At 37.1% G+C, this 18,712-nt stretch overlaps 1 protein-coding gene across 1 annotated transcript in view; it reads right to left on the bottom strand.

Annotated features, from left to right (window-relative positions):
* LOC107110129 (golgin subfamily B member 1-like) overlaps positions 1-18,712 on the bottom strand; it is a 77,931-nt gene that overhangs the window by 18,398 nt on the left and 40,821 nt on the right. Inside the window, 7 exon segments of the mRNA XM_015410854.1 lie at positions 186-10,925; positions 11,260-11,364; positions 12,259-12,427; positions 12,980-13,089; positions 14,669-14,799; positions 16,473-16,563; positions 16,811-16,964. Coding sequence (XP_015266340.1) covers positions 186-10,925; positions 11,260-11,364; positions 12,259-12,427; positions 12,980-13,089; positions 14,669-14,799; positions 16,473-16,563; positions 16,811-16,964 — 11,500 coding nt within the window.

Here is an 18,712-nt window from a genome sequence, read left to right as displayed (position 1 = left end):
GCAGTGTGGGGTGGGGATGTAGTGAGGACGAGAATTGGGTGCGATTGAGTGAAAACACTGGCTGGATCCAACATTTAGACGATGTAGAGACAGTTATTTCGTGTGCAGTTTCAAACATTACATTTCCTTAATTAAAAAATTAGCACTTATTACTACTGTAAGACAACACACCTATTAAAACTTACCAGTATTTCCCTATCCATCTGAAGAGTCTCCAAATGATCTTTAAGAGAACTAATCTCATTTATGTAGTTAGAAGGGATGGAACTTGAACTCATGCCCTGTTTTGCTTCATAAACTATTCTCAGTTTATTAAGTTCCTGCAGAAGTCTGTCTCTGTCATCTTGAAGACTGGCCATAGCCTTGGAAAAGGCACCAATCTGCTGGCTATAATTCTCACACTCAGACGAAAGCCTGTTAACTTCAAGACGTTCAGTATTTAATGTCTTGCACAGCTTTTCAACTTCCTCAGTGAACTGCTCAAAAGTGATGTTGTTTTTAGCTTCCTCTGATGCCTGACTCAAAAGGGCATTTTCTTTGAGCAAACTGAAAACATTTGATTTGATACCTTTTAGCTCACTTTCAAGTCTATCTGCTCTGCTTTTTTCAGACTTGATTTCAGAAGTATATCTGCTTTGAAGTCCCTTGAAGTCCTCAATTAACCGATCCCTGTCACTTTGGAGGGCTGTCATAGCTTTCCCAAAAGACTCTATTTGAGACCTCAGTTCTTTATTCTGACCCTGAACTTCCAATATCCTCTTTTCTGCCAAATCATTCCCGAGTGAACAAGCTTCATGTTCTAAAGATGAAATAGTTGTATAACGCCTGTCTTCTGAACTGACTGCATTTTTATCCGTTACTTGCTGGAATACTTGTAACTGTTTCTCATGCGTTTCTTCAAGTTGCTGACTGGTGATGTGTCCTCTCTTCTGATCAAATCTGTCACCTTCCTGAGGTGGGAATTTCTCTCTGGATTCAGAAGCCAACCTCTCTTTATTTATTGAAGCTATGAGAATTTCTAAGTCATGAGCTTTTGCTATTAACTTCTCATTTTCCAGCCTTAGAGATTCTATGATCTCGTCCTGCACTTCCACTGTCAGCTTCATTTCTTTCAGTTTGCTCTGAAGCTCAGTTTTTTCTTGTTCAAGGCTCTTAATGCTTTCCAATTTTTGTGCAAGTAATTCTTTCAACTGGTTATCCTTCAGAGATAAAACCTGATTCAGATCTTCCCTATATTTTGTGAGTTGTGCCATTAGCATTGCGTTTTCAGAATGAAGATCATCTATTTGATTCAGAAGCTTCCTTATTTCTTGTTTCAGGGCCTGGCTTTCATTCTCACGGTCAGCTACAAGGCTCTCTTTCTCACTTAAAACTGTCTGATGCTCTCGCTCTAAGTCTTTCAGCTTAGAAAGCAGGGAATCTCGGTTATACTGGAGAGATGACATGGACTTTTTAAAGGCATCAATTTCATTGACCATCTCAGCCCTGTCTTGAACAGCTTTGTCAGCTTTTAGCTGAACAAATTTCAGGTCACTCTGTAGCCTCTGACAAATGTCATCAGATTGTTTTTTGGCTATTTGCAGAACCTTTAGCTGCTGTTCACACTCAGCAATTTGCTGTCTGTTCTGAGTTTGTATTTGAGCAAGATAGCTAGAAATTTCTGTGCCCTTGGATGAAATGAGAAGAGAAATTTCTCTATCTTTCTTATTCAGCATGACCTTCATTTGTTCACAAATGGAAACTTGTTTTTGCAACTCAGCTTGGAGCTCACTTTTTTCCAAAAGAAACTGTTGTACTTCCTGTTCTTTTTGTGACAATCTTTTTTGCAGTGTTTCCATCTCTTTTTCTATGATATCACTGTTTTTAACGAGATGGTTAAGAGATTTTTTCTCCTTTATCAATGCCTGAAGAGAATCTTCTTTTGACTGAAGAGCAGTTTCTAGTTCACACTGATTGTTCTGAAGAATGGCATTTTCTTCTTTTATTCTGGAAAGTTCATTGAAATGGTGGCTTTCTATTGAGGCCTGCACCCCACTCTTCGGTTCTTCTAGCACAGAACATTTGCTCTCCAGTTCTTGGACCTGAATACCTTTTACCTTTATTGCTTCTTGTAACAATGCTATTGTTTTATTGCTGGCCTCTATCTGTTGTTGTTTACTTTCAATAGCTTCTTTGAACTGCATTTCCCATGATTTCATTTCATCAATTACCCTGTCCCGGTCATTTTGAAGAGAAGACATACACTTAGCAAAAGCAGCTAATCTAGCTAAGGCATCATTCAACTTAGCCTGAAGATTTATGTTCTGAGAGTCCTTCATGCCAAGTTCTTCTTGCAGCTTATGATGTTCACCACAGATCCGCTCTTTCTCTTGTTGAAGGGCATTGTATTTTTCTTCTATGTTTAAAGATTCTTTTTGGCAAGTTGCTTTCAGCTGTTGAAGGCCGATCTCTAATTGTCTGTCATATTCCTTCTTTTGATTTAATATTTGGTTCTCTTTCTTTTTAACTTCTCTTTTATTATGTATGTTTTCAGCGGCTAACAGCTCTATTTCAGCCCTAGACTCCTCAAGCAACATTTTCTGTGAAGAGAGTTCTTCTGTTAGCTTCTGTACCTCTTCATTTGATTTGGAAAGTTGTTCTGCCATGTTGTTTAAATCTTTCTCAAACTTTTCACTTTTAGATTCTTGTAGTTTTACTGATTTTTCCAAGTCTAAAATAATCTCCTGGTATTTAATGGAATCTTTTTGCAACTGGTTGATCTCTTGTTGTTTTTCCTTTAAAAGTTCATGTAACTCTTTGGTTTTGTTCTTTGTCCCATTATTGTCTTTCTGGGCAGATTTCACTTTTTCTTCAAATACTCTGACCAGATACAGATGCTGTTCTTCTTTCTCTCTAATCACACTGCTCTTCTCCACTTTTAAATCTTCCAACTGCTGCACCAGCAAACTGTTTTGTACCTGCATTGCTTTCAGTTGGTCAGTTGTCTCGTCTAGTTTTTTGATGTGATTGAGTAACTCCGTCTCCAAAAATTCTCTCTCATTTTTTACTTTGTAAGATGTTTCTTGAACATTTTCCAATTCTTCCTGTAGCAGACATTTGTCATCTTCTAGTATTTTAATTCTCTCACTCAGGCTTATTATGTCCTGATTAAGCCTTTTATTATCATTCTCTAACTTCGATAAAGAAATTTCTTTCTGGTACAGCAATTCCTCCAGATCCTTTAACCTTTCTGAAATAAGTTTGTTCTCTTGTTTTAACATCAGTACACTTTTCGCCTTCTCTGATATCCCTTCAATTAACAAATGGGTGTGTTTTAATAATGGCTCTCTCTCACTGAGTATATCACTGAACTCAGACTGCATGTCAAGCTTGTCCAATTCCAGCAGTGTTCGGAGATCCTTCAGAGCAGCTTTTGTCAGATTAAAATCCTTACAAAGAGTCTCATTTTCATTCTGAGTTTTCTCTAATGTTTGCTTTAAGGCCTCAGACATTTCTTTTAATTGCTCATTTTCCTCTGTCAGCTGCTTGTTCTCAACAACCCTTTCTTGATATGCTTCCAAACACAACTGATGATCAGATGCCCTTTCTAATTCAGTCTGCAGTTCATCTATTCTCCTCTGATTGGATTCAACAAGCTGATTTAGTTGGTCACTAACATGTGCATTTTCAGCAGTTGCTTTTTGAAGCAGCTGCTGAAGTTGCTGTTTTTCAGATTCGGCTACACTTGCTCGGTGAAGAGCATCTTGCTTTTCTTTTCTTATAATATCAATCACTTGCCTCATTTCTGCTATTTTACTACTGATATTCTCGTAAGCCTGCAGCAAAGACTCATATTCCTGTTTCAATTCACTATGTTTTGCTTTCCAACCTGTCAATTCGACTGTCTGAGAATCTTTTAAAGAATTCATCTGAAAAGAAAAAGCCTCCTTCTCTTGGACTATAGTCTCCATGGTAGATTTAAGGCTTTCACATGCAGCACTCAAATTTTCATTTTCAACTAATAATCTAGCATTTTCTGTCACAACAGTTTCATTCTCTTTATACAGTGAAGAAGTAGCAGTCATGTCTTGGTTTTCTCTGCTCAAATCAGACACCATATTTTCAAGGGCATGGGCCTTATTAACCAATTCTTTGTTTTGTGTCATTAGTAAGTCCACTTCATCTTTCAGTATTTTCTTTTCTTTCAGAGCTTCTTTACGTGATATTAAAGCAGCTTGGAGCTTTCTTTGGAGACGGTCCATGTTTTTTTCTTCAGCAGAACATTTCTGCTCTTGGGGATTTTGGCCATCTTCATTTTTGTGTTTTTCTATCAGTTCCTGGGTGATATCTTGTGATTGACATGAGATGGTTTTTTCTTGAACCCTGTTCTGCATCTGATTACCTGAATATAAACACACAGCTTCCATGGTATTTCCTCTTCTACCTTCCACACATACTTCCACATTTTCCCCTTCATTAAAAACTGGTAAAAGTTTCTCATGAAGCAGATTTAGTTCCATCAATAACTTTTTATTTTCTTCACTGCTGTGTCTTAACTCTTCTTTCATACTTAGTAATTCCATATTTGATTTCTCTAAGTTGCTGATATAGTCTTCTCTTTCATGTGTCATTTTCTCAAATACCATTTTGAAATGTTTTGATTCTTCCTGACTTTCCTGTAAACTTTGCTGCAACTGAGAAACTTCTTCCATTATTTCCTTTCCATGACCAAATTTGCCTTTGAGATCTTTACAAGAATGATGTAAATACTGGATCTCTTCACTCTTCTCTACAATTTGTGTGTTGGCTTGTTGAATATCATGTTTCAAGCTTTCAATTTCATCCTTACTGATCAGGTGACCTTCACTTTTTTTAAGGAGAATATCCTTTTCATTATTCACACTTTCAATCACAGTTTCTTTAACTTCCATCAATTCATCTTCATGTGTTTTCTGTTGCTGCTGAAGTTGACCTCTCTCAGTTGGCACACTGCTTTTGTTTTCTTCATAATTCTGGTTCAGATGTTCACTAGTGTTCTTCAAGTGTACTGTATTCTCTAAATTCTTCTCACATTCCAACAGCTTCTCTTGCAACTCTTCTTTAAGGTCTTTGTTTTCTTCCTTCATGTTTAGCTCCACTGAGCCCAGTGTTTTATGTTCCACATTCTCACTGTGGGGAAGAACTACAACAGTCTCCATCTCTTTCTTCAAGGAGCATAAACGCAACAAATTGGAGTCAAATTCTTTACACTTCATCTGATGAATCTCCTGGAGTGCATTATGTTCTCTTTTTAACAGCTCGAGGTCTTTAGTTTGTTGATCAAAATCTGCTAGCAGCTTAGCATGCTCCTCCTTTTCTTTCTGAATTTTTTTAGTGTTTTCCTTATGGGCAACAAGCAATGCCTGAAGTTTCTTTTGCAGGATTTTCTTCTCCCTCTGCAACTGATTAACTTGATTAATATCAGTAGGAAAATATGTGGTGTTAGTACAAAAGCCTTCAGTATTTAAGTTCTCTTCTGCCTCATTTGTTTCCCGGAATGTTTCTTCTTTCTTTGCTAGTTCTGCTTTGAGATTTTCTATAGTTGAGATAAGTTGAGGATATTCCATCCCATGTATTCTCTCTCTCTCATTGAGTGCAGAATGCAACTGTTCAACCAGAACATCTTTCTCCTGTAGAGATATTACATTCTTATCAGACATGCTTTTCTGTTCAGCAATGGCATCTTTGAGTTCTGTAACATTCTTCCGGAGCTGATCCAAAAGTAGTGCTTTAGTAGCCAACATTTCACTTATGTCTTTTATCTTGGCATCTTTCTCTATCAATTGTTCTTTCAGGACTTCAAGTTGGGCTTCAAGACCTTTGTTTTGGACTTCAGAATGTTTACCCTGTTTCATTAATTCATCAATTTGCTCCAGTAAATCTTTAGTTTTTTTACGTTCCCTTTCTATATCTTCTTGCCCTTTTGCCTCAAGCTTCCCAAGCTTCTGAATTAAATCCTTCCTTATTATCAAAGCTGCCTGAAGTTTCTTTTTCAAATTCTCTTTTTCTTGAAGTAATTTTTCCAGATTAAAATTTAACTGCTCCTTCTCACTCATTAAATCTTTAATTACAGCATCTTTGTTGCCAAGCAAAAACTGAGAGAGTTCAAGTTCTTTCTTATATTCATCAAGCTGCTGTGATAATGTATCTGACTCTTTGATAGTACTGTTTTGAGTGGCTTCCAGTTGTTGCAGTTTGGAAAGAAGTACCTTTTTCTCTTCAGAAAATTTTACCATTTCATTAGACATGGATTCCATGACCTGAGTAACTGAGCAATCCTTTTCTTTTAATTGCTGGCTTAGAGAAGAAATTAAATCCTTCTGCTGGTTAGCTTGGGAAGTTAAATTTTCTATCACTTGGTTTTTATGCTCTACTTCTTCTAAAAGTTTTGCTACTGTTTGACATTCAGTATTTATTACCTTCTGAGCATTTTCAAGTTCTTTTTCTAATTTAACAATCTTTGCTTGAATAAAAATAACCTCCTCCTTCATGTTTGTTAATGCAGTTTCCCTTTCTTCACAGACAGACTGCTGCTTACATAATGCCTCCTTGGTGGTACACAGTTCGGTTAACAGGTGATCAGTCTCAGATTGATGAGCATCTTTAGCCTTCTCAAGGTCAATCTGCATCAGTTCTTTCTCTTGCTTCAGAGACTGCATGCTTTTCAGCTGGTTATTTAGCTCATGTATTTCCTTGATTCTGTCTAAAAGGGTTTTTTGCAGTGCCAGCGCTTCACTTTCTTCACTGAAAATTCTAGCTATCAAAGGAGAGAATTTTTCTAGTAGCGCCTTACTTTCAGTTATTTGCTGATCAGCAATACAATCACTGTCTTTGATGAAATACCTACTACTTGATAATACAGACAGGAGTTCAGACAGCTCTTTTTTAATCAGGTCCTGCTCTTGGTGTACAGACTGAATCTGATCATTTTTTAATTTTATTTCCCTTTCTAAACTGCTCAGTTGTTCAAGATTAATTGCATTTTGCTGAGTTGCCCTATCAAGTTCTGTCACCCATCTGTTTTCTGACTCATGGAGACTTTGTTCTAATTTTTCAACCTTAAACTTTAATTCACCAACTTCTTTACCCTTCACACTAACCTGCATCTGCAATTGTTCTTTCTCATTCTTCAGCTGTGAAGTAATGGCATCTATTTGCATCTTTGATTTATTTTCTTTGTCTTCGAATTCTTCTTGAAATTCTTGTAGCTCTTTACATTTCTCCTGCAACTGTTTTTTCAATATAACCAGGTCTTTGTTTTCTATACTCAGTTTTTCAATGTTCTCCTGTAAAAGAGTTTTGTCCCTAATTAAAGAATCCACCTGTTGTTGTAATTTTTCTATTGAAAGTGTGTGGTTGTGGCACTCTTGAGAGGATTTAGAATGTAAAATGCTGAGCTCAGAATTTAAGCACTCATTCTGCTTCGCCTGCTCAGTGTATTTTTCCTGTATAACCTGAAGAGCTGCATCCCTTTGTTGTACAGTTAACTTCCATAGGTCCACTGCTTCCAATGCTTTCTGGTACTCTGATTTTGCAGAATCTAGTTCAGTTGTCAGAGAGTCCATTTTCTTCTGGCTAAGTGCAATATTTTCATCCTTCTCTTGTGCGAGATTTTTTAAGCAAGTGGCATTTTTCCCCAGTTCTTCTCTAAGCAACTCAATCTCATTAGTAAGAGCATGAACATTGCTTTCTGCTAGGTGTACATTGACATCCTTCTGAGCCAACGAATTACGTAATTCAGCAATAAACTCTTCTTTTTTACTCAGAGTAGCACTAAGATCATTTTTTTGTTCATACTGAGCAGCAAATTTGTCTTGTAAAGATAAGAAAGCATTTTCTTTTTCTTGTGCTAGTTCTTTTAACTTTTGGATTTCCTGAGTAAGTTCATTAATTTGACTGTGAAGCTGAGAAATCAGCTGTATTTTTTCCTCTTTTATACAGAGTTCCTCTTTTAGTTTATTAATTAGACTGGTATTATCTAAAAGAGAAACTTTTCCCATCACTGTCTCGGTAATATCATTTATTATTTTTTTCTGATCACTTATTTCTTTTTTTAGATTCAAGTTCAGTTCTTCTGCATCTATAGCCTGCTTCCTCAAAGTCTCGTACTCAATGTGCGTGTCTTGAAGTTCAGTCTTTAATTTACTGTTAAGCAATGAAGTATTATTTAAAACCAGTTCTTTTTCAAAAACATTTCCTTTCAATTGTTCTATTTCAGAGGTCAATGACTCGACCAGTTTCTGGTGCATGCGGGAAGACTCAGAAATGTGTGCTTGCAAATTACTATATTCTTCTTCCTTCTGTTTTAAGAAACTATCTTTCTGTATAACTGACTTACTTAATTCTTCTGTCTTTTCTATCATAGTTTTATGCTGGCTCTGAAGATCAGAAATTATTTCCATATTCTCAGATAGTTGGACTCTAAGAAAAGCAGACTCCTCAGATTTATCTTTAAACAATTTTAATTCTTGTTCTTGCTTTTTAAATTCATGCTCTTTGCCTTGCATTTCTTGCCGAAGCTGACAAGCTTCACAACTTAGAACCTGGACCTGACTCTGCAAATCTGAAATCATCTGCAAATATTGGTTTTCTCCTGCATCCTTGTTCTCTTTCATTTGCTGAATAAAAGCATCCCCCTGAGAAAGGAGAGCCTCTTTATCCTGAACACTACTTTTTAATGTTTCTGTTTCAGTGACCAGAGTATCAATTTGGCCCTTCAAGGCTAAAATAGTATGGCCTTGCTGTGACAGCTCTGCATTTAAGGCAGCTGTTTCTTCACATTTTTTCACTAAGGAAGCACTGACAGTTTCAACATTGGTTTTAACTTTTTCATTTTCCAATTTCAGCATATGAGCTTCATGCTTCACAGACATAATTTCACTCTGATGCTGTGTCAACTGATGTTGAAGAGCATCACATTCACTTGATTTTGTACTGCAAATAGCCAAAACTCTGTCCTTTTCACATTTCAAAGCATCTGTTTCTTTGCCTAATAATGCTAGTTGATCATTTAATGCTGCACACTCCTCAGTTTTCTTTGCAATCTGCCTGTGAAGATTCTCCATCTCTAGTCCTTGAGACTGTAGAGCAGAATCTTTTTCTTCAACCTGTTGAGACAACTGCATGATATCAACCTGAAGCCTTTCTATTTGCTTCTCTAACTCTGACATACTGACTTGCTTTTCTTCTATTTGCTTAAGTAAGGCATCATTAAGCACAGTCTTTTCTTCTAGAGATTTGCATTTTACTTTTAGGTCCATTTCTATGTCTTGAACAAGTTTCTCCAGTGACAATATTCTTCCTTCTTCCTGACTGAGTTGTTGGACCATTTTATTATACTCTGACTCTTTCTGACTTAGCATCATTTCTCTCTCCAGCTCTCTGTCTTTAGCACTTTTCAGCTGAGTGCTGTATGACTGAATTTCTTCTTCTAATTGCTTTGTCATCTCCTTGCTCTTCAACAGCTGATCAGCCAACACGCTATACTCTTTTTCTTTCTCCAGCAAGTTCTCAGCAACTGAGTTTTCTTTCTGCTTGATAAGGCCCAAGAGTTCTTCAACCTTGTTCCTTAAAGTCTCTTTATCACAGCTGACCTCTGAAAGCCTTTTTTGGAATTCCAGAGCACTGTCAGACATCTTGCTGTCCATCTCTGCCATCGACTGAACACGCTTCAACAGTTCACATTCTTTAACATCTAGTAATTTTGACAAACTTTCATTCTCACTGATGAGCTGCTGCTTTTCCTTCTCCATGGTATGCATCTCATTTCTAAGAACTTCATTAGCTTTGAGTTGATCCACAACATCTTTTTCTTTCTGATCAAGAACTGCTTGCAGATGCTTACTGGCTAGGGAACTGTTTTCTATTTCTGATTTCATCTTATTAATTATTTCCTGCTTTTTCTGTAACTCACGACTGAGTTCTTTCCACTGCTTTTCTTTGGCATCCAGCTCTCCAGCTAACTTAAGTGTTTCCTTTTTCTCTTCCAAACTTTTAATTGTATCTTGCAATGAAATTATAAACTCTGATTTTTCTTGTAAAGACTTCTTGGTGATTTCTAGATGCTCAGTATGTTCAGCAAGCTGTCTGGATAGATTAGCTAATTCTTCATCTTTCTTAGCATTTTCTAAAATTAGTTGATTATATAAATCCTTCACAGATTTCAGTTCATTCACAAAACTTTGCTCTTTGTTCTCTCTCTCTTCCAGCAAAGTACGCAGTTTCTCCTTTGCAGAAATATGTTCATCAAGTTGGAATTTGAGATAATCTGTTTCCTCCTTGTATTTTCTCTCAGCTTCTTGCAACTTTCCAGCTGATTTACTTACTTGTTCTTTAAGCAATTTAATTTGTGACTCACATTCCATGAGCTTGCTGTTATATGTTACATCTCGGGCCTTGATGTCAGAATGAAGATTTTTAACTGTTTTGCTGGTCTCTTGGATTTGCCGAACAAGCTCTTCATTTTCTTTGGTTTTAGCCACGTTCTCAGCTTTCACTTTTGTCAACTCTGATTCTATCGCATTAAACTGTTTGGAAAGTGCTGAAATTTTTGTGCTTGCATCTTTCATGTCTGCTGTTTGTACATCTTTCAACAACTGGGCTTCCCTTTCAGCCTTGGTTCGTGCGTCTTCCATCTCTCGTACTTCATTCTCTTTGCACTGGATCTGGCATTTCAGAATATTAATCTGTTCAGAATATTCAGTCATATTGGAAGAAAGAGCAGAAATTTCTTTGTCTTTCTCGAGTAGAACTTCTTTTAGATTGTCAATTTCTCTTTCACGTCTCTGGAGGTCTTGAATGAGTTGAGATCTTTCATCTAAATGGCTTGTATTCAATCTATCGAGTTCTTCATTTGTCTGATCAAGATCAAGCTGTATTGCTTCCATGGCAGCATCCTGTTTCAAGATCTAAACACAAAGATAAATAATGTTTATGAGTGCCTAAAAAATCAAAACATTCAACTATTGCTAGGATCTCAATAGAATGTTTGCTTATCCCCAATGTTATATCACAATCAATGTTATATCACTTAAAATTTAAAATCAATTTGCAATGAAGCAGAGAGGGTTACTGTTCAAGAAAAATAAGTGCCAAGTCCTATTGGGCACAACTTCTTTATTAATCTCCATTTGTAACAACAAAGAAAAGATAGTTTCTTTTTAATACATTACATATAAAAAAGCAATCAGACTTGAAATAATACATACATTTTTCATCTTAAAATTAATTAGATTTTTGTACCTTTTCTTTCAAGGCAGCCATTTTCTCTGTTAGGTCATTGATAACCACTTTTTGTTCTGTGCATTCTACTTCACAAATACTGCACTTCTTCAAGGTATTTCCCAGCTAGGTTCAGAAAAACAATATTTACCAATTTATGTAATTATGACAAAAAGGCAAAGTTGACACTGCAGCATAATGTTGATCTTTATTAGACTCTAACCCAAACACATTCTCTCCACAATTAATCATGGCAAACTACCTAAAGTGTTTCAAAATAGAAAGGGTATGAACAAATTACATACACTGCCTGTGTGAAAAGACCCTTCCTTTTTCTGCTTAATTAAAACCATATTTTTATACCATGATTTCTTAACTGGGGACACACAGCAGCATATTTACATCATGTATTTATTCAGGTCACCCAACAAAATCTGCACCTACCTCCCTGTTAAGAGAGACTGATTTTTGCTGTGCACTGGAATTTAATTCTAACAATAAGTGGTTGTTTCAACCCAATATTGCAAGGACTTTGACATAAAACAACATAATAAACTACAAGTCTGAAAAATATATGTGGCCAACTCATTAACTATTAACTGTGGTTAACAGCCAGTTGCTTATTATCAGACTGAAGTTCCAGTGCAGAGAAAGAACAAATCCCTCTTGACAGGGAAGGGGGTGCAAGAAAACAGTTTAGGGCTACAATCAGACTCACTTAAAAGGGAGTAAGTTCAGTGGTGCATATTTTTCAATAAACGCGCTTTGAACCACACAATAAAACACGTACTCTGCCCACACTAACGAGGGCATCTTTAAAGGGCTGATATAGTAAGTGGTTAATGGCTGGAAAGCTTCTGCTTCAAATCTAGCCTTGGGCAAGCGGCTATGACTTGCTTTGCATCTGCTTCAGTACTAAACCATGGTTAGGTGATACATAAGCAAACCTGGAACAAACCTGCTGTCCCCCCCACACACACACCAAACATATACATCATCTTTGCTGACAATGAAACTCACCTTCTGTTCCATATGCAAAAGTTTTTCACTTAATTCCTTGTTTAGAGTTTCTTTCTCTTGAAGTGAATTTCTCAGGTCTTCTACACGTTCAACCTTTTCTGCTGTAATCAAAAGCTTTTGTTCCTTCTCCCCAAGCAAAGTTTCAAGCAAACCGTTTCTTTCATTTAACCTGTCAGTAAAACAAATTTCTGGCTTAGCAAATATTGGTCTGTATCCAATCATACACGCATGAAACGAACACAGAGCTCTCCTGAGTCTCTTTCCATGCTGGCACCCCCTTACAACACCTGGAAAGATGATGTCTTTGGCCACAGGATCTGTAGGGAGCAACGGCTCTGTGTGTGTGTGTGTGTGTGTTTGCTGCAATGAAGAAGAGTGAAGAGGTGAAGTCACTTGCTGCTCTCTCTTCCTTCACTGGAGCTGTGCTTGTGGAAGGCATAGGAGCAATTTCACACCTTATCCTATCCTCCCTGCAGCATCATGACCTGCATGGCTGTTCCTCTGTTCAGGTCCTACAACATCGGGAATGATCTTTCCAGGAGTCAGTAAAGGTTGCCAAAACAGACAGAATCAGAGCACAAGGCTGGATACAGAGCTCACTCTTGGAAGAGACAACTCTTTACCTAACAAACAAAACTAGATCAATTTTTCTAGTACCATAAAACATCCTATGGAAAGTAATGGCAACATGGGTGGTGTGTGTGAATGTTTTATACTTTACCCTTTAAGTTGTTCATTCAGATTGGAAATAAGGACTTGATGTTTTTCTGCATCACGTGCTTGCTGGCTGCGCAGCTGTGTAAGCTGGGACTGCAAACGGTCATTTTCATTCTGCAAGGATATGATGCAAATGATGTAAATTGGCAGAAACAACTGGGTTACTTTTAAATTATTTGAGTTAGAATCTATCATTGCAACTCATTCATTATGATCCATAAACACAACATCGAAGATTATTTTCCCTAGCACAAATAGTTCAGATGTAGTTTGAGAGTTTTCTCCCATAGTGATCTTATCATTAGATTACCAAAACAGACAGAACCTATATCATCTTCATACAGAAGCACACCATGCACACATACTGTGTGAGAGCAGCTTGCTTCTAACATGGGCCACCTAAAAACAGCTTAGAAAACAATTTGACACCAAACAGAATATTAATTTGGAAATCCCCAATTTAATTTGAATCCCTGGCACTTTGCCATGCCCTGCCCTCATCAAATATCGCCCAATGCTAGTTAGGTGTGGAATCAGTTGTGAAGTGCAATGCTTGGGGAAGCAAGCAAGCTCCACGGACACAGTCAGTCATGTAATCCAAACATGTTAGTCTACCCAGCTTCACAGCACTACCGCACAAAGTTAAATTGCAAACCAACAGCAACCATAAGCAGAGTAAGCTCATACAGAGTTACCATCAACTGCTGGGTAGATCAAACAACGTAACAAGTCTCACTTCTAAGAAAAATAAGCTATCATTTGGGAATGGGCAGACACACCTGTACAGCCCTCAATAGCTGCCCTTCTTCCTCTACACCAAATGCCACCTGTATTGAAAGGCTTTGTTACAACTCAGATATCACATTGAAATACTGCTAGCTGCTGTCTCTTGAGAAAAATTCTGTAAATGGCATATCATCACACATGTACTTTTAGTATGTTAAGAGAACTATCAGCAACACACACACAGCTCAACGAACAAAATGTTTAAATTATTACACTGTGTTTACAAGAAGCTTAGAAATCCTAACACTGCATCTTTTACTTGTTTGAAATGAAGCTTTGTGAAAAATTATGGGTGTTTTTTTGGTGTTTTGACACATTATCTATACTCTGCACATTCACAAAACATGCTAAAGAAAAGGGTTTTAATTTTCTATCACTTGACTGTACTGATTACTCTTTTAAAGAAGTATAAACTCTAACAACACTACATTCATATCTAAAGCTGATCGTTAAAAGGCAATACTGAGTGGCTACTCAGTAGAAGACCTTCACTATCTTCTTTTGTCTCCTCTTGCAATCTTTAGAAGACTGAATTAATTTACCTTCCGCTGTTCATATGCCTACTGCTATCTAACACCATTTTTACTTTAGCTGTCTGCTTCGAACTCTTCTTTTGCAACATTCAACTATGTGGGGGGGGAAATACTTCTAGGTAGATGTCTTCATCCCACCTAGTAAATCTATGAACTTATAAGCATTTTTTTAAATGTCATGCAATATTATTTAGAAGATTATACTTTAGTAAACAAAGCTGATACAAATTTAAGCACCACATAGATCCAGCAATACCAAACACTGTTAAGATAAAGTTTTTGCTGTTATATAAGTGAAAATGCTGTTATTTTGAAATATCTTTTTTAAAAACAACAACAAACTATAACACTCCATGGTACCTCCAGTTTCCTACCTGCAGAGCTTCCATTCTACCTTGGAGCTGCAATCTATCTTCTAGGCCTTGACAACGTTCCTCCAAGAATAGAATTTGTTCTTGCAACTGATTTCTTTCCAATTCCAGCTCTTCAACTACTGTCCGTAAACCTATTTCATTCAAAGTAGACATTTTTATTTGGGCTGTCACCCTATTAAAAGAAATTTTAGCTGATTGAGAAATACTGCAATAAGTCATTCAGTCAAACTATAGGATGGGACTGAAAAGTGGGTCACAATTCTCTTGCACATGGATCTCAAGCCATGGGGGTAAATTAGTAGAGGAAGCACTGGAAGTCTCAAAAGTAAAATTTGGCTTTGCCTCTATATAATTTGCAAAACAGCTATGAAATACATCCTGTTGCTCAGTAATCTATGTAAGTGTCATATGAATATTGCTAAGTTATATATATATATAATAACAGATGTTGTCATTGGAAGTTAAATTTCCTCCTGTGTAGCACAGAGCAAGTGTTCTTCTGAGGGACTGTGGTTTTAAAAGTTCTTGTATTAAAAATTATGTTAAAAACTCCTGTCTGATTAATCAGAGGAAATTTTGTAATTACTTGAAAACCTTTTAGCCCCTACCAAAAAAAGACTAGCTTTAGAGACCTGGTATGGTGAAGTGGTTAGAGTGTTAGGCTGGGAAAATTCAGGTTCAAACCCCAATCCTACCAAGCATTCAACTAGGTAACTTCAGGCTAGCCACAATTTCTCAATCTAATTACCTCACAGAGTTGTTATAAAGAGAAAAGGCTGTGGAGAAAACTTTGTATGCTGACTTGAGTTTCTTGGGGGAAGGGTAGAATAAAAGTGTCACACAACATATGATTTTTATAATAGTGAAAAACCAAAATAGCTTAAAAATGGGAAAAAAATGACCTGTAACCCATTAATTAAAATTTATTTTCATTCATTAAAATTAGGCCCTACTGACTAATCAACAAAAGCTTGATTAAATGACTTCAGCCCTAGTATTTTCTGCATCTCACTCGGTTCATTTTTAAAATAGAGAAAGGGATTTTTGGTACACAAAACTGCTTTTGTTTTCTGACATTAGTGAAAAATGTGGGTCTATGTATAATTTTTTTACAATCTATTCTTCCCTTTATTACAAGAGCCCCAAATTGTTTGCCCATTTTAGAATCTGGTGTTTTAGCAAGATGCTGGAGGAGAATTAATAATATTAAGAATTCTATAAAATATGGCCACTTTCAATGTCACTTACAATACAACTTTAGCAGACCCAGGCAAAACAATACTAACAAATTCCCGAAAAAGTCTTTCAACTTCATTAAGAGTAGCTGTGCACCAGAAATGTATAGTTTTTTATAAACGACTCTTCTTGAAATAAAGCTTTGTCTGTACATAATACACGTATCTTAACAGACAAACAGAACACCAAACAAACCAGAAAAGAATGGTTGGTTGTGGAGCAAAATACTGGAGGCACTTTTACAACATGATTTGTAACATAAAATAAGAATAACCTTACCATGAATGATGACAACGTTTATTCAGACATGAGAGTCCAAAGTGTTAAACAACTGAATTCTAGTTTTGAACCAAAACTAGACAGTTCATCCAGCACGCACATGCTTCAAAATGAAACAAAAAGGCAAGCCAACAAAAAATTCAACATAGATCACAAACACAAACACAACATGGTTTGTTAGTTGAATTTGAAAAACAAAAATAAGACAAAACGGATGCCGTGCATGCTTTAATAAACTGTCTAGTGGTTGCCACACCTGCACTAGGGGAAGTGTACTCTGGCCACCAACCTCCCATATTCTCTCCTTCAGCTGAATCGGTGCTATCCAAGGTGATATTCAGATCTTCATAGCACTGCTTTCCATCGAAGCCATAATCTTCCTAGATGTGAGAGGGGGGGAGGGAAATAGCCCATAAAACACAAATCAGAACAAAAGACAAAATATCACATTATTCTGAAACTCTCCTTAGTTTAACGAACCAAACACATCATACCAATGGAACTAAATTGTTCATATCTGTATTCAGTGCCCCCCCCCACACACGCACATATTACAATACCACATATACCTATGATGCTGTTAAAATCAGCAATGAAAATGTGTATCCTTAAGGCAACCCAACATACCTGCGGTTTCCTGCTGGGCTGAGTATTCTTTCTTCTCTCCGGATGCATCCTGCCAATCCCTTGACCTCTAGCCAGTTCCTCCTCCAGCTCCTGCTGCCCTGAGACTATGGCTGGATCAGAGCAGCCAGGAAAGAACCAGTCATCCTCAATCAGTTTTGTGCCACAGGAAAGCAATCACAAATCAGACAAACATTTTGAACACATTCGCAAAAGGGATCAGTGATACAGACAGAGGATTGTGGTAGAAATAAAAGTTATAGAAGTACTCCATATCATCATTTACCTCGTGGTTTCCCCCTCTACAGAGCATATGGGGGAAATGTTCATGTAAGGTATAAATCTCTTGGGCAAAAAATGTCAAATTAAAAAAAAATCATGAGACTGACAAAGAGGGCAGCCACTTACATAAACCATATTAAAAGACTACAGCTGATGTGTATGGTAAACACATCACTTAATATTATTCAGCTTAGCTTATATTTGTACAAAAATGAAGCAAGTCTTGCTTGTCTTTTTAATATTAAAGAGCATTATTATTACAAGTACTATGAGGAAGTCACATGCCTGCATTGCATACTGCAATCCGAATCAAACCATATAACTGGTCAGGCTAATTTGTTAATAACAATAAATCAAGAATTTCAGAAAATGATACGTTCATACACCAAGAGATACTCTGTCTTTAATTTTAAGGACATTCCCATCTGTTTTGTGATCCACAAAGCACAAATATGTGACGCATTTCACGTAAAGCAGACAAAAGTCAACATGAAGAAATGAAGGCAAAGTTGGCTCCATACTTTACATGTTGCTAAATCAGTAAATAAGTCAACTATAACTGTTCATTGTCAATAAATAAGTCTTTATTTTTAAAGGATAACACCAAATTAAAGAAATAAAACTTAATTTGTCCATTTCTCAACTATTGATTATTACTAAGTTTGGTTAAAAAAGAGGCCAGGTTCAGTTAATTAATTTGTTTACGATTAAGGATTCAGTTGTCTCTTACACATTGGGTTGGATCCAAATGCACCCTTGCACAAATGGCAGGCACTTCTGCTATGGAAAAGGGGAGGACTTTGCAACTTTTTTGTTAAGGTTCTCTGACCATCAGAAGTAGCTTTCGGAGTGCCCCAGGAGGCTGCCACAGGACAGGGGAGGTGGGAAACATCCATTTTGAGTACAGGGCTTCGCTCTCAGTTCTCTGGATTCCATCTACTGATTTTAAGTAGATACGACACATTTGAAAATGTGCATTTCATAAAAACGTGACCACAAGTCCTGCTGAGTATATAGGAAGGGGCAGTTTGTTGCTGCATAACAGGTGAAAAAGGGCCATAGTAATAGCTTCTTTGGGGACTCTGAAACATCCTTTTGTCTAGATTTGTCAACTGAAAAATGAACTTGTTTTTGTACGTACTTAAAAGAACAATTGGTACTCTGTAAGATTTTAATTGGTATTTTTTAAAATTTATCAGCCTCAATCAGCATCTCCCTGTTCACACACTAAAGGAAGCTTTTCTGTTCCTCCCTAGGCTGTGTGAAAGCATCCCATGCAGGTGCTGAAACAACTGTGCATGTGTAGTCCTTGCTGTCATGCTCCAAGTGCCACCGATATGCTTCCCCCTGACTCAAAGGGAATGGTTTATATGAAAACACATAAAACAGTAATATGAAACCAGCAACACCAATATTAATTTCAGCCAAGGAGTCACCCAGCCACAGGGCAAGTGGCCAGGCCAAGAAAAAGGCTGGAGCAATGGAAAAGCAGATGGTGCTGCAGCAGCAGCAGACCAGGTGGCAATCTCCCTTTGTCCTCAGTGAAGACCAGCAGCGGTGAAGTGCAAAGGTGGTGAGCAGAGAGTACATGATCGCAGCAACCTCAAGTGGCTGCAGCAGCCA

The sequence above is a fragment of the Gekko japonicus genome, unplaced genomic scaffold (assembly GCF_001447785.1).
Source record: "Gekko japonicus isolate JY-2015 unplaced genomic scaffold, Gekko_japonicus_V1.1 scaffold65, whole genome shotgun sequence".
NCBI lineage: Eukaryota > Metazoa > Chordata > Lepidosauria > Squamata > Gekkonidae > Gekko > Gekko japonicus.
This window is presented reverse-complemented; position numbering and strand designations above follow the sequence as displayed.